Source organism: Thalassophryne amazonica, chromosome 14 (assembly GCF_902500255.1).
Source record: "Thalassophryne amazonica chromosome 14, fThaAma1.1, whole genome shotgun sequence".
NCBI classification, from domain to species: Eukaryota; Metazoa; Chordata; class Actinopteri; order Batrachoidiformes; family Batrachoididae; genus Thalassophryne; species Thalassophryne amazonica.
Window position 1 is genome coordinate 13,579,538 of NC_047116.1, and position 13,687 is coordinate 13,593,224.

At 38.7% G+C, this 13,687-nt stretch overlaps 1 protein-coding gene across 3 annotated transcripts in view; it reads right to left on the reverse strand.

Moving 5' to 3' along the window:
- Window positions 1-1,523, reverse strand: part of dachd (dachshund d) — a 303,945-nt gene extending 302,422 nt beyond the window's left edge. For all 3 annotated transcript variants that reach the window (XM_034187000.1, XM_034186999.1, XM_034186998.1), the window contains exon 1: window positions 598-1,523. In XM_034187000.1, coding sequence (XP_034042891.1) covers window positions 598-1,166 — 569 coding nt within the window. In that variant the 5' untranslated portion in view covers window positions 1,167-1,523. The remainder of the gene's footprint in view (window positions 1-597) is intronic.
- Window positions 1,524-13,687: the final 12,164 nt, after the last annotated feature.

The following is a 13,687-nucleotide window of genomic DNA, read 5'->3' on the forward strand; positions in this document are numbered from 1 at the left end:
TGAAAGTGAAATGATCATTTAAAATCATTCAATTGCATTTAAAATAAATAGGAGTTAAATGTGGCTTCTATTAAAAAAGGTTTAAAATAAAAATCTGTGAATTTGTGTTTGCAAAAGCAGCTCCACCTCAGGTCAGGTGGAGGTAATTTTACGATTAACCGTTAAGGGTGCTGACTGCTGCCTTGCTTTATTTGCAAAATAATCATTTTAGGACGATAACAAGCGAGAACTGCTGGAAAAAAACCTCAAATTTAAATGACAAGTTTCTCGCATTGACTAATCGATTAATCGTCGTCAGCAGTCTGCGCAGATTATCGATTGGGTTTGTTGTGACGCACGCGGGTTATCCATCGTGGCACGTGGTGAAAAGTTTTCTCTCAACTTTTTTTCCCTCCTGTTGTGGCGCGCGCCGCTTACACGTGCGCGAAGTTTGACAAACATTCTAGAGATGGAAACGAGTCCAGCGTGTGTGAGAACAGCGGAAACAGCGGCTCCCCGGGCCGTGCGTAAAGACGCGGGAGCGGCTTTTTACGCACGGCGCGGGGAGCCGCACAGGCGCGCGGCGCGGCGTGGCACGGCACGGCGCGGCGCACTCACCTCGCGTTGGTGCAGTCGTTGTAAAGAGTCTCGAAGTCCTTTCTGGAGATGAGTTTGCAGCGGTTGACGCCGGGCTGGATCGCGCCGAGCCCTCTGAGGATGCGCACCTGCTCCACGTTGCACACCACCGGCGTGATCTCCAGCCGCTTCAGCTTGGTGTAGACGGTGTGCAGCCCGCCGACCAGGTGCTTCAGGAACAGGTCGAACGCCTGCGGGAGGCAGATGAGCTCACAGCCGTCCACCGTGAACGAGGCCACTTTGGCACCGCGCAGCTCCACCATTTTGCACTCGTTGTTCTGCGGAATGTTCTCCACCGGCGACGGGGTCGAGTACACGGGTTTGCTCGGCGGCAGACCGGCGTTCGGAGTCGGGATGCCCGGGCTGCTGGTGGCGAGGAGCTCCGATCTGAAGAGGTTCTGGCCCGGTCCTGGCGGCGGCAGAGGCGGCGGGACCAGGGATGGAGACGGCGATGAAGTTGCCGACGGCGGGGACGTCGTCGCGGAAGGAGTGGAGATCGGAGGCGGCGGGACGAGAGGAGTTGGTGGGATGAGAGCAGCCGGTATGGCCATGGTCACCTACAGGAGGGGGAAGAGTGGAGCCGAAGTTCAAAGTATAAAAACCCAGCCTGCCGAGACACAAATGAAAGAATCCACGAGTTGAGCTCCTCAGAGGAGTTGGGGAGTAAAAAGAGCGGAGTTTTTCTGTCTTTCTTTCTTTCTTTTTTTGGGGAGGGGGGCTGTGAGACAGTGATCAAAGATAGGAGGAGGAATGACAGGAGGAAAATGAGCTGAAAAGTGCAGCTCCGCTCTGTGGATGAGTTGTTGTTGTCGCACGGTATAAAGGGGGCGGAGCCTCGGGACAGCGGAGCCTTTGAAGAACAACAATGTTCTTTCATGTTGGTCACGAAAACATGGAACAAAACTGACACTTTTGAAAGTACTGTATTAAAATGATGTTTCATCACTGAACTTTATGCTTCCAGTTGTAGTCTGTTATTTTAATTGCATTTATAGATAGATAGATAGATAGATAGATAGATAGATAGATAGATAGATAGATAGATAGATAGATAGATAGATAGATAGATAGATAGATAGATAGATAGATAGATAGATAGATAGATAGATAGATAGATAGATAGATAGATAGATAGATAGATAGATAGATAGATAGATAGATAGATAGATAGATAGATAGATAGATAGATAGATAGATAGATGTTTATTAATTCCTCGGCTTTTTACGCATTACCTGTCAGAAATACAAAGTTTGTCAAGACCCTTCATTAAATATTAAAATGATCATGTTTCATCACTAAACGTTAAGATTCAACTTTATTTTAATGGCATTTTGCACACACATATAATAAAAATGTTTCTAAAAAATCCTCCAACATTTATGCAAAGTTTGACAAGAGCTCTTCATTTGTTTTTAAAGGGCTAGTTTGCTTTTTTTTTCCGGTCAGATTGAAACATATTCCAGCAATAAGCCTCTGGTGGGTAAAGTGTGTACTTTGAGGCGATTTGTGTTAGGATTTGACACTTTATGAACTCAGTACTTCTTTCACTTTTTACAGTGGTGTTTTATGAGAGAAATCTTGTTTTCCACAAATTGTTGAACAGCAAATAGTGGCAGAAGATCATTTGCTGTGGAGCTCTACGTTAACTCAATTAACTACACGAGGCTTTTTAACAATTTGGAAAACCTGGCTGAGGAAAATCTTCGTTTTATTACCTATAGCAAGCTCTTTAAGGTTTCCCTTTTTTGTCCACAGTCACCGCAAAACATTTGACACAAATGCTGGCTGACCTTCCAGACACTATTCTACATTCTGTGGAGAATGGAGACAGGTGGTCTTGACCCAGCATCTTTCTGATTTTGAACTGTTCAGCCACCATGCGGCTTACTTTATTAATTATAGTGCTGATGCTATTATGAACTTACTATAGGGACTGTTTACTGTGCTTGACATCAGAAGTAAAGTGACAAATTAAGGTTGATGGAAAGAAAACATTGAACCAAAAGAAAGTACACTTTGCTGGCCACATTTGTTGTTGCTCTTCTTCTTCTTTCAGCTGCTCCCACTGCAGATCATCCGTCTCCATCTCACCCTGTCCTCTGTGTCTTCCTCTGTCACACCAACCACCAGCATGTCCTCCCTCAGCACACCCATAAACCTCCTCTTTGGCCTTCCTTTTCTCCTCCTGCCTGGTGGCTCCATCCTCATCATCCTTCTCCCTATATACCCTGAGTCCCTCCTCTGCTCATGTCCAAACCATCTCAATCTCACCTCTCTGAATTTGTCTCCAAGCTGTCCTACCTGTGCTGGCCCTCTGATATAATTATTCTAAATCCTCATCACTCTCAAAGAAATTCACAGCATCTCAAGTTCTGCCCCTTGTCTTTTTGTTAGTACCAAGAAATTTGTGACCAAAAAAAAAAAATCCTCCAATATTAATGCATTTCACAACCTTATTATGCATTAAGGGTCATTTTTACCTTTGTCTTTCTTTATTATCATTTTATAAATATATTTATGCTGTCATCTGATAGAAGTATGGCATTATTATTCTTTTTGGATACTGTATATCCTTCATAGTTTATGTGGCAAAGTTGAGTCCTTCATTCATTCGTTTTCAACACCCTCTTGTTCCAATTAAGGGTCCTGGGGGATGCTGGAGCCTATCCCATCAGTCACTAGGCGAGAGGCAGGGTTCACCCTGGACAGGCCACCAGTCTGTCACAGGGCCAGCACATATCGACAGACAAATTAATTCACTCTCTCACATATGGTCAATTTCAAGTTTCCAGGTAACCTAACCTGCATGTCTTTGGATGTGGGAGGAAGTCGGAGTACCCAGCGGGAACCCATGCAAACACAGGGAGAACATGCAAACTCCACACAGAAAAAAGCAGGTGCCTATTGCCTATTGTCGTATATATGCTACAATATTTGACTCAAATATGCAACATACCAAATTGACCAGTATGCCTGTTGTCGCATATTTGCAACATACCAGTATTATTATTATAACATTATAACATAAATTATTGCCAAAATAAATTCAGGCGTTAAGGGGTTAATTGATGCATTTTATAGTTGTTGCAGCATTCACACATACACACACACACACACACACACACATATCTTCAACCACTTAGTCCAGTTAAGGGTCGCGGGGGGCTTGAAGCCTATCCCAGCAGTCATAGAGTGTGAGGAGGGGTACACCCTGGACAGGATGCCAGTCTGTCACAGGGCTACATATAGACAAACAAACACATTCACACCCACACACACACCTACGGACAATTTTAAGATCCCAGTCCACCTAACCTGCATGTCTTTGGATGTGGGAGGAAGCAGGAGCACCCAGAGAGAACCCACACAAACATGGGGAGAACATGCAAACTCCACACAGAAAGGCCACAAGTGGGAATCAAACCCATGACCTTCTCGCTGTGAGGCAAGAGTGCTAACACAAAGTTACTTGATGCATTTTATTTTTGTTGCAGCATTCAATTAAATATAATTATGTAAAATTATCTAAGACTTCACTCAGGTACTTTTTAAAAATGTCTTATTGTAAATATACATAATTTCTCCTCAGAGGGATTCCAACAATAACTGAATAATCATTTTTTTTAAAGCCCTTCTGTGGTAAGGACAATTATCTATTAGATACAAATGCAAAATGCTGACTTGTGGCAGTTTCTCAAGTGTGAAGATTTGTATTCCCTCTCACATGTAGGGTAAGAATAGAATTAATGGAGAGACTCAGCAAACCTCCATAAGTAACTCTGTAAATGGTACTGCAGATAAAACTCTAAAATTTTGGGTTCTGATGGATATTGGTGAGGACGAGTGATCTTCCTCGCAGCCTTCTGTGCTTAAATATGGTTGAGATTTCTTCTTAAATATACTTGAAGTCCTGGTTCATGTCAAAGTTTTCTGGGAATTTCCAGATGTTGTGTATAACTTAAACTTATCCCGGACAGTATGTTAACGTGGCAGATTTGAGTGGTGATGGACAGCATTCAAGAAAACAGAAACTGTGGTTGTTGATGCTATTAATAGTTGTTAAAAATTGTAAATGTTAGCTGCATTAGATATTACTAACCACATTATCCAAACATTAGTATTAACAGAATGACACTAACCATCTGCAAAACTTTTGTCGCTGAGAAACTTCATTACTACAAGCAACATTTAGGCAGCTTATGTTAGACTTCTGTGACATATGTCACAGAAGTCACAGTGTTTTTGTTCATTTGTTTTTTGAGACACCAGCATTTCCATGTAAAGTGAGGGGCTTAGAAAGCCTGGTGGAGGTGTAAATTATTTTTGTTGTTGTTTTGTTTTTGCAGAATCTGGGTTTGTTTGTTTAGGTTCCTCTGTGTGTGTGTGTGTGTGTGTGTGTGTGCGTGCGTGCGTGCGTGCATGTGCGTGTATAACAACTGCATAGGTGTTGACATAGACAGCCAGGAAGGTACTGGATGTGATATGTGGACAGAGGAAGGAAGACAAGGAGACTTGATGGTGGAATGAAGACATACGGAAAAGTAAGATGAAAAAAAATTGGGATAGCACGACAGAAGGAGAAAGTCAGGAGTACAAAGACGTGGTATAATGTCGAGAAAGGTGCTGAGAATGTTGCGGAAAAGGTGCATAGCAAGCTGTGAATGAAGATGAACACGGACCTGTGCTGGTTGGCAAGACAGAGGGACCGACTTGGAAACTGGTGCAGGATATGTATGAGGACAGTGCAACAATTGTGAGCTGTGGGGTAGGAATGATGGAGGGGTTCAAGATGAAGGTGCCCTTTCTTGTTTGCAGTGGTGATAGACAAGTTGACAGATATGGACTATAATATTTTCATGGGCTAAAATGTTTGCAGATGACATTGTGATGTGTAGTGATAGTTTGGAGCAGGTTGAGATAAGACTGGAGATGTGGAGATACACTCTGGAGAGAAGGGGAATCAAAGTGAGCTGGAGCAAGCTGGAATGGTGAGGTTGCAAAGAGAAGAGGTGGTGAAGTAGAATTAGTTTAAATACTTGGGGTCCGCTGTTCAAAGTAATGGAGAGTGTGATAGAGCAACCAACTCTCACACCATTTTGTGATGGCATTACGAAAAGTAAATTAATCTATTAGTTTGTAATACCATCATGAAATGCGATACATTTTCATGACGGTATCACAAATTCATTTTGTGACAGTATCACGAAATGCAGGGTGATGCCGGGGTTTGTGGGGTTATGGTTGGGTTAGCGGAAGGGAAAGGGAAAGGGGAAGGGATAAAAATAGTAAAATTTAAAAAACTGTGTCACGAAAGTGTGACTCACTTCATGATGAGAGCATGAAAAATGTGTGAGAATGGGCTGAGAACAGAGTGTAGGCAGGGTGGAGTGGATGGAAAATAGACGCAGGAATTAATTGTGACAGAATGATAGAAGAGTGAAAGGCAAATTTTACGTGAGCCCAATTATATTATACAGTTTGAGCATTTCAGAGGGACATCAGAGGCTGGACAAGTTTTTAGACAAAGGGCCCTATCTTCACATAGTGGGGTGTGTCCAACTCCACTTTGCTGTTCTCAAGGTGCGTAGTCTGGGTGATAAATAAAATGCAGGGTACAAAGGGGTTGCATTTCATCTTTTAATTAAGTATGGATGTGTTTTGGGTGCTACAAACATTAAATTAATCAGACTGTCATCTGTGGGCAGCACGGTGGATTCCTGGTTAGCACTGTTGCCTTACAGTGAGAAGGTCATGGGTTCGATTCCCACCTGTGGCCATTCTGTGTGGCGTTTGCGTGTTCTGTCCATGTTTGCATGGGTTCTGTCTGGGTGCTCCCACATCCAAAGACATGCAGGGTAGGTGAACTGAAAACTTTAAATTGTCCGTAGGTGTGCGTGTGGGTGTGAATGTGTTTGTTAGTCTATATGTGGCCCTGCGACTGACTGGTATGCTGTCCAGGGTGTACCTCAATTCATGCCCTATGACTGCTGGGATAGGTTCCAGCACCCCATGACCCGATCTTGAATAAGTAGTTAAAGACAAGTGTGTGTGTGAGATTGTCATCTGTCATTCCCCATCAGAGCCAGGTGAGGTATAACCTTTGACCTTACTATTTACTGTATATGGTGGTATATGTAGAGGTTTTCTGGTGAAGAAAGGGGTCTTCACACAAAACATTAAAGCCAGAACAGCCACCAAAGCTCCCTGAGGTGAAGCAGTTGAACACATTTTTCTCATAGTTTTTACTTTAATTTCATCTTTAAAGATTGTTTTGAGTTTATTGTGGTGCTAAAACACCAATGCACATTCCTATGTGTAAAATTAGAGTGCGCAAGTGTTGTAAGTTTGCTTATGTAAGACATTCTGAAAACTGTGACACATAAATAAGACAAACTCTTTCATTTTTGGTGGTCTATATTGTTATTACCGTTTTGCTATCTACTCTCTCATGATAGCAATGCACCAACATTTTCCCTGACCACACGTCATGTTAAAACAAACACGCCCATGAGGGGAAGCACATGTGCTTCACTTTTCCATCAATTGGAAACGAGCAACGACACATACAGGGATCATCTACTGTGGTGCCCCCTAAAGGGAGCAGCTGAAACAACAACTGATATGATTACAAGATCAGTTTATTTTATAATGCTAGAAATCTATGGTGGTGCCTTCTATTCATTTTCAAATTTTAAAACTTAGCAGTGTCTGTTTCTTTGTTTTGTTTTGGGATTTTAAAGAGTTTGTCCACATCAGTTCGTCCTCACACGTCGTATCTGAATTCTGGATGTTCCCGTGCACTCTGAAGTGCATGTCGACCTATGTTGCTGCTCACACAGTTTGTGTTTGCTTTTTAACGTTCCGTGTATTCATGTTGTGTGCTCGATCAGCGTTAAGATAAGCACTGTGCCATTTCAAAATTATCATTCAGGGAAAGAGTTAGCGTGTAGTGTAAAATCAATAGCTGCTTAAAATTCATTGCCAGCCAATCCATTTGCCCTTTATGTTGCTAACCTTTCACTTAAATATGCACCATATTAAGATTTCATTATATACAATGAATGTCACAATAGTGAGAAAGTGACTTTCATTAACGGTTCGGAGGGGCGGAAAAAAGGAACATTTTACGAGTCTGAGTGGCCTAATAGGTATCGGAAGGTACCGCAGGATGTGGATGATGTCTGAGATATAAAAGTCTTTCACTAAACTGGGTGGGAGGCCGGTCTGAGAGTTCACTTCAACACAGAGGAACACAAAAACAAAGTGTTTGTCTCGAGAAGCTCGCTGAAACGGGCGACAGTGTTCTGTCCCCAGAAGGCTCTGAGAGGGCCCTTAGTTTGGCCTCACACACACACACACACGCACACACACACACACACACACACACACACACACACACACACACACACACACACACACACACACACGCGCACACACACACACACACACACACACACACACACACACACACACACACACACACACACACACACACACACACACACACACACACACACAAAGACAAACTCTCTTCAAAAAATTACACTTAAAACTGGGTCTTTGTAATTATTTATATTTGTATGAAGGGCATTTTAATTAATCATTCTGGCTCACCATCTTATTTAACCTGATTTTATTACTGATTTAATAACTTTTCATCTAATCTTAAATTTAAATTATGTTATTAATTGCATTTAATAACTTTTATTTTATTATGAACTAATTTGAGCTGCATTTCCTGTATGAAAATTGTTGTGCAATGAGATAATGATGTTATATAACATGTTTTTTTTTTGTTTTTTTTTAACACAAATCTGATTTACAGCATTTTTCACCTTTTCTGACATTTTAGGAAACAAACCAATGGATTTATTAAAAAAATAGACATATTAATCAATTATGTAAATAATTGATAGTTTCAGCCCTACATCACAAAGACATTAAAAAGCCGCGCATAAAACACATTTATTAAAAATCAGTAAATAAGAATAACAGAAAAGCTGAAATTAAAGCATTAATATAAACATAAAGATTGAAATAAGTAAGATCAATTTTACCAACCGTCACTGATTGTAGGCAGCTGGGAACAAAAGAGTCTTAAATTTGTTTTAAAAACTTTGTACTCGGCTGTCTAACTTACTTAGGACAGCAATCAGTCAGAACACTTCCTGATTTTGAGCTACAGAAAAAAAGTAATTTAATTTTACTATTAGATGGTAAGTTACCTGTACAATCAATGTGATTACTGAAGAAACCCTGTTTTTTCACAGCATTATAGGCATTTTAACAAACACACACACACACACACACACACACACACACACACACACACACACACACACACACACACACACACACACACACACACACACACACACACACACACACACACAAAAATTGAAATCATCCATCTTTTCTTGAGAGACTGTGGGTACATTTTCTTATACTTTAACTGTACTATATTTTCTTGTTTTATATTTTCTCTAAATAGAACAATAAATTCAAAGGTTTACCCTCCTCATCTTCAAATTATTAAAAAAAATGTTGAATCATCCATTTGTGTAGTCATCACTGGCCTGTTTGAAATATGACACTAGAACACTTTCACTCAACACTTATATGGATTCATTAAAACAAAAAAAGGTAAAAAAAAAAAAATTTTCTTGTCTTTTGAGCCTTCTTTTTCCTTTGACCTTTGTATTAGAAAAATGACAGCGAATGTCTTCCCTTAATACAGATTTGACCCACTTTGTGGTTGATGCAGATACTCTGATTGGTTGTCAGAGTTTGAGTATTGTTCTGGTTATCTGGTTTTATTTTGTAGTCTGTTTGTTATTTTTTTCTGTTCCCTTGGTTTTCTGTGTGTTTATTCTCTTGTTGGGTTTTTCTGCTTGGGTCTGTCTGTCCCTATCTCTCTTGTGTGTCTCTTGGTTCTTGGTGGTGGCTGTTTCTCTCCCTCTGGCCACGCCCTTGTTCTGGTGCTTTCCAGATGCATCATAATATGTATCCCATTGGGGCGCTAGTGTATTGTTACACCTCTTGTACCTTCCCAGACTACACATTCTCCAAATGCAGGCAGATGATGTGAAAAAGAAGTCTGCAGGTTGCAGGGCTTTCTCTGTTAGTGCTCATTTTCTCACGGGATAAACTTGGTACACCAGACATCAACAAGATCTTGTTGTTCATCAGTCTCACACCTCACATTATTATGTAAGTTGGTTAGGAAATTTTACTTTTAGGTTTAGAAAAAGCATAAGATATTGCTACCGGCAAAAATGCTTTCTCACTCAATAGTTTTTGTTGCCTGTTAACTGCACTACAAGACATGTGATCTCAGTTATTTGTAATAAAATGCTGATAGGACAAATACAGTTAAGTCCACAACAACTCGCACCTGCATTTATCAACCACTGCTCACAGCTACTACTAGTAACTGCACCCAGTACACTAGCTGACAGTTAAAGTGACCACACCCCTAATTATTCATAATGTTTTTGCTTAAAATAGTTTAAACTGATGAGTTACCGTATTTTTTGGAATATAAGTTGCTTTTTTTTTTTTTTTTTTTTTGCTAGTTTTGAAGGGCCTGCAACATACTCTAGTGTGACTTATACACTGAAAAAATCCAGGTAATATAAAATGAGTCCCCTGTAAAGTTGTCATGAATGGGAAAACTAGCCGTAGATCACAAACTTGCTTTTTGTATTTTGGCTGTAAACATGTTGATTTCTGCGTAAAGCTGGAGATTTCAACATGGGGGCCTGTGGGATTGACTCACTTTTGGAGACAGCCTCAAGTGGCCATTTAAGGAAGTACAGGTTTTAATACTTCCATGTTGGCTTCAGTATTCAGCTCTGGCCATTGCTACTTTGCCCCCCCCCCCCCCCCCCCAGAACCGCCACTGATATTAGCAAGAACGCTCACTTATGTAGTACAAACAAAATGTGCTGTCATTTCTCATTAGACTCAGTGGATAAACAGTTAAACAAGCTAAAAACATCATTTTTTTTTTCCTGCAAACTTATAAAGTTTTCACTATGATGAAATACTTATTGAAATAGGTAACACAAACGGCTAAAAGAGTTTTCCTAAAAGTACACAAAAGTACAGTACACAGCAAACAAATGACTACGTCAAAACATAATCAATATGATGTATGATATCAGGAACGTGTTTGGAAATGTATGGATACGGGACAACACTTGTGTATGATCAATGACTCAGTATATTGTTTGATGTCATAATTTATTCACTCCATAAAGCTTTGATAAAACAATGTTGAAAAGCAATTTAAATTGAATTCATTTAAATGTCAATTCTCATGGTTAGGACTTTTCTATAATTGGCTATTTAATTAAAATAATTTTCATAGTCATTAATACAGCCAGCAACTTGTAGCGCACCGACGTGTTTTAATTACATGGTATTAACAAAATTGATACGCTTTAGAAAGCATAGTGAATAAGAAATAATTAGACCAATCATACATCATCCTCTTATGGACATTAAGTGTATCACAATATAATTGATGAACTTAAAAAAGGGAGAGAGATAAATAACTTTAATTGTACAGAGTTGGTGTACAGTGCCTGGAACAAAGAATCATACTCACTATGTATTATATTTCAGAGGCAATTCATTATCTGTAACATCACTTAGCTGTGTGTGCACGGCGCTCCCCCTAACCTATGATTACATGACATTTGAAAGCAGTGATACTGTGCAGTCTTTTAAAACGTCCTTTTACCTCGTCTCCATAAATCATCAAACTGCTTTTCCATATGAGCAAAAAGAGGCAAAGAGCAGCAGCGTCCAGCATAAAGAATCATTTAGATGCTCTGAATAAAGCGCTTATTGATCATGAATATTTGTTTCTCCAAGGTTACACCAGCCATGACCCCATCTATCCTGAGACACCGTCCAACACAAACATGCCAGTCGGGGTGAAGGGGAGACGTCAGAGAGGGCGCTGATGGTGGAGGGTGTGAGATAATGTTCTCCGCTGGTCACAGCAGCTTCTTTCCAGCTGACGCGCTTTGCAATAACAGCATCGTTTCACAACTTACTGAAGGCCTGAACACAGTCTGTGCACTCTGTCTTTCAAAATGTTCATGTAGTGGTAACACATGACATTAAGGGTTCATTGATTAATGCAGTAACAAGCCTTAACTAACAATAACTTAAGACTTAGCTGTGTATACTCATCATTTGTTAATGTTTTCATATTAATTAATGCAACAATAAACATTAACTAACAGTGAATTAAGACAGCTATGTTTAGTCATAATTTATTATTGGTGTTCATGATAATTAATGCAATACCAACCATTAACTACAATAAATTAAGACTTAGCTGTGTTTATACATTGTGTATTAGTACATTCATGTTAATTAATGCAATAACAAGCATAAAGTAACAGTAAATTAAGACTTAGCTGTGTTTATACTGTATGTATTAATGCATTCATGTTAATTAATTCAGTAATAAACATGAACTAACATAATTTAAGGCTTAGCTGTGTTTATACATTATGTATTAGCGCTTTCATGTTAATTAATGCCATAACAAGCATGAACTAACAGTAATTTAAGACTTAGCTGTATTTATACGTATTGTATTAATGTATTCATCTTAATTAATGCAGTAATAAACATGAAATAACAATAAGTTAAGGCTTAGCTGTGTTTAGTCATCATTTATTAATCTAATCATGTTAATTAATGCAATAATAAGCATGAACTAACAATAAGTTAAGGCTTAGCTGTGTTTAGTCATCATTTATTAATGTATTCATGTTAATTATTGCAACAGTAAGCATTAACTAACAGTGAATTAAGACAGCTATGTTTAATCATCATTTATTAATGGAGTTCATGTTAATTAATGCAATAATAAGCATTAACTGACAGTGAGGTAAGACTTATCTGTGTTTTATCATCATTTATTCATGGTGGTTATGTTAATTATTGCAGTAATAAGTAATAATAAGCATTAACTAGCAGTGAGTTAAGACTTAGCTGTGTTTGATTGATTTGAAGGTTTATTTTTGAACATAACAAAAGAAAAAGTAAAACCACAATAGACAATATGAAGTTTGTTCAAAATGGAGTTAGAAGAAGTCGAAACCTATCAAATCCCACCCCTTCTCCCTATATGATTATTTATATATCAATCCCTGCTTCCTTAAAAATCCTGCTGTTAACGATCATGAATAATAATAGTAACAGTAATAATAATGACACAATGATGCAATACAATTTTATAAAAAGACAAAGACATCATTTATTTACAAAAGTCTTCATTTATTAATAGTGGTTATGTTAATGAATGTAGTATAAGCTTTAACTAACAGTAAATTAAGACTTATCTATGTTTAATTATCATTTATTAATGGTGGTTATGTTAATGAATGCAGTAATAAGCATTAACTAACAGTGAGTTAAGACTTTGCTGTGTTTATTCATTATTTGTTAACGTATTCATGTTAATTAATGCTGTAATAAGCATTAACTAACAGTGAGTTAAGTGCTGTGTTTAGACATAATGTATTAATGTGTGTATGTTAATTAATGCAATAATAAGAATTATCAAAGAGTGAATTAAGACTTAGCTGTATTCAGTAAACAGTAATAATGTGTTCATGTTAATTATTGTAGGAAGAAGCATGAATTAACAGTTAATTAACACTTAGCATTGATTAGTAAACATTTATTAATGGTGTAAGAAACAGAATATTATTAATAAATGATTACTAAATACAGTTAACTCTTAATCCATCGTTAGATCATGCTTATTACTTGATTGTTTAACATTATCACCTTTAATAGATGATTACTAAACACAATTAACTGTTAATTTATTGTCAGTTAAATGCAAAAAAATCAATTAAGAAAGAATTTTAAATGACTGATTATACTGGCCAGTGATTTACTTTATGTAGGTCTCACACAGAAGACTTGTGGTTGGTGGGTTAGTGGCGACCACTGGCATCCTATATGTGCCGGAACATGCCAGTGAGTGCCGCTGTGTGACTGCTGCGTGTGTGCGGCATTCAGTGGCATTTAACATAA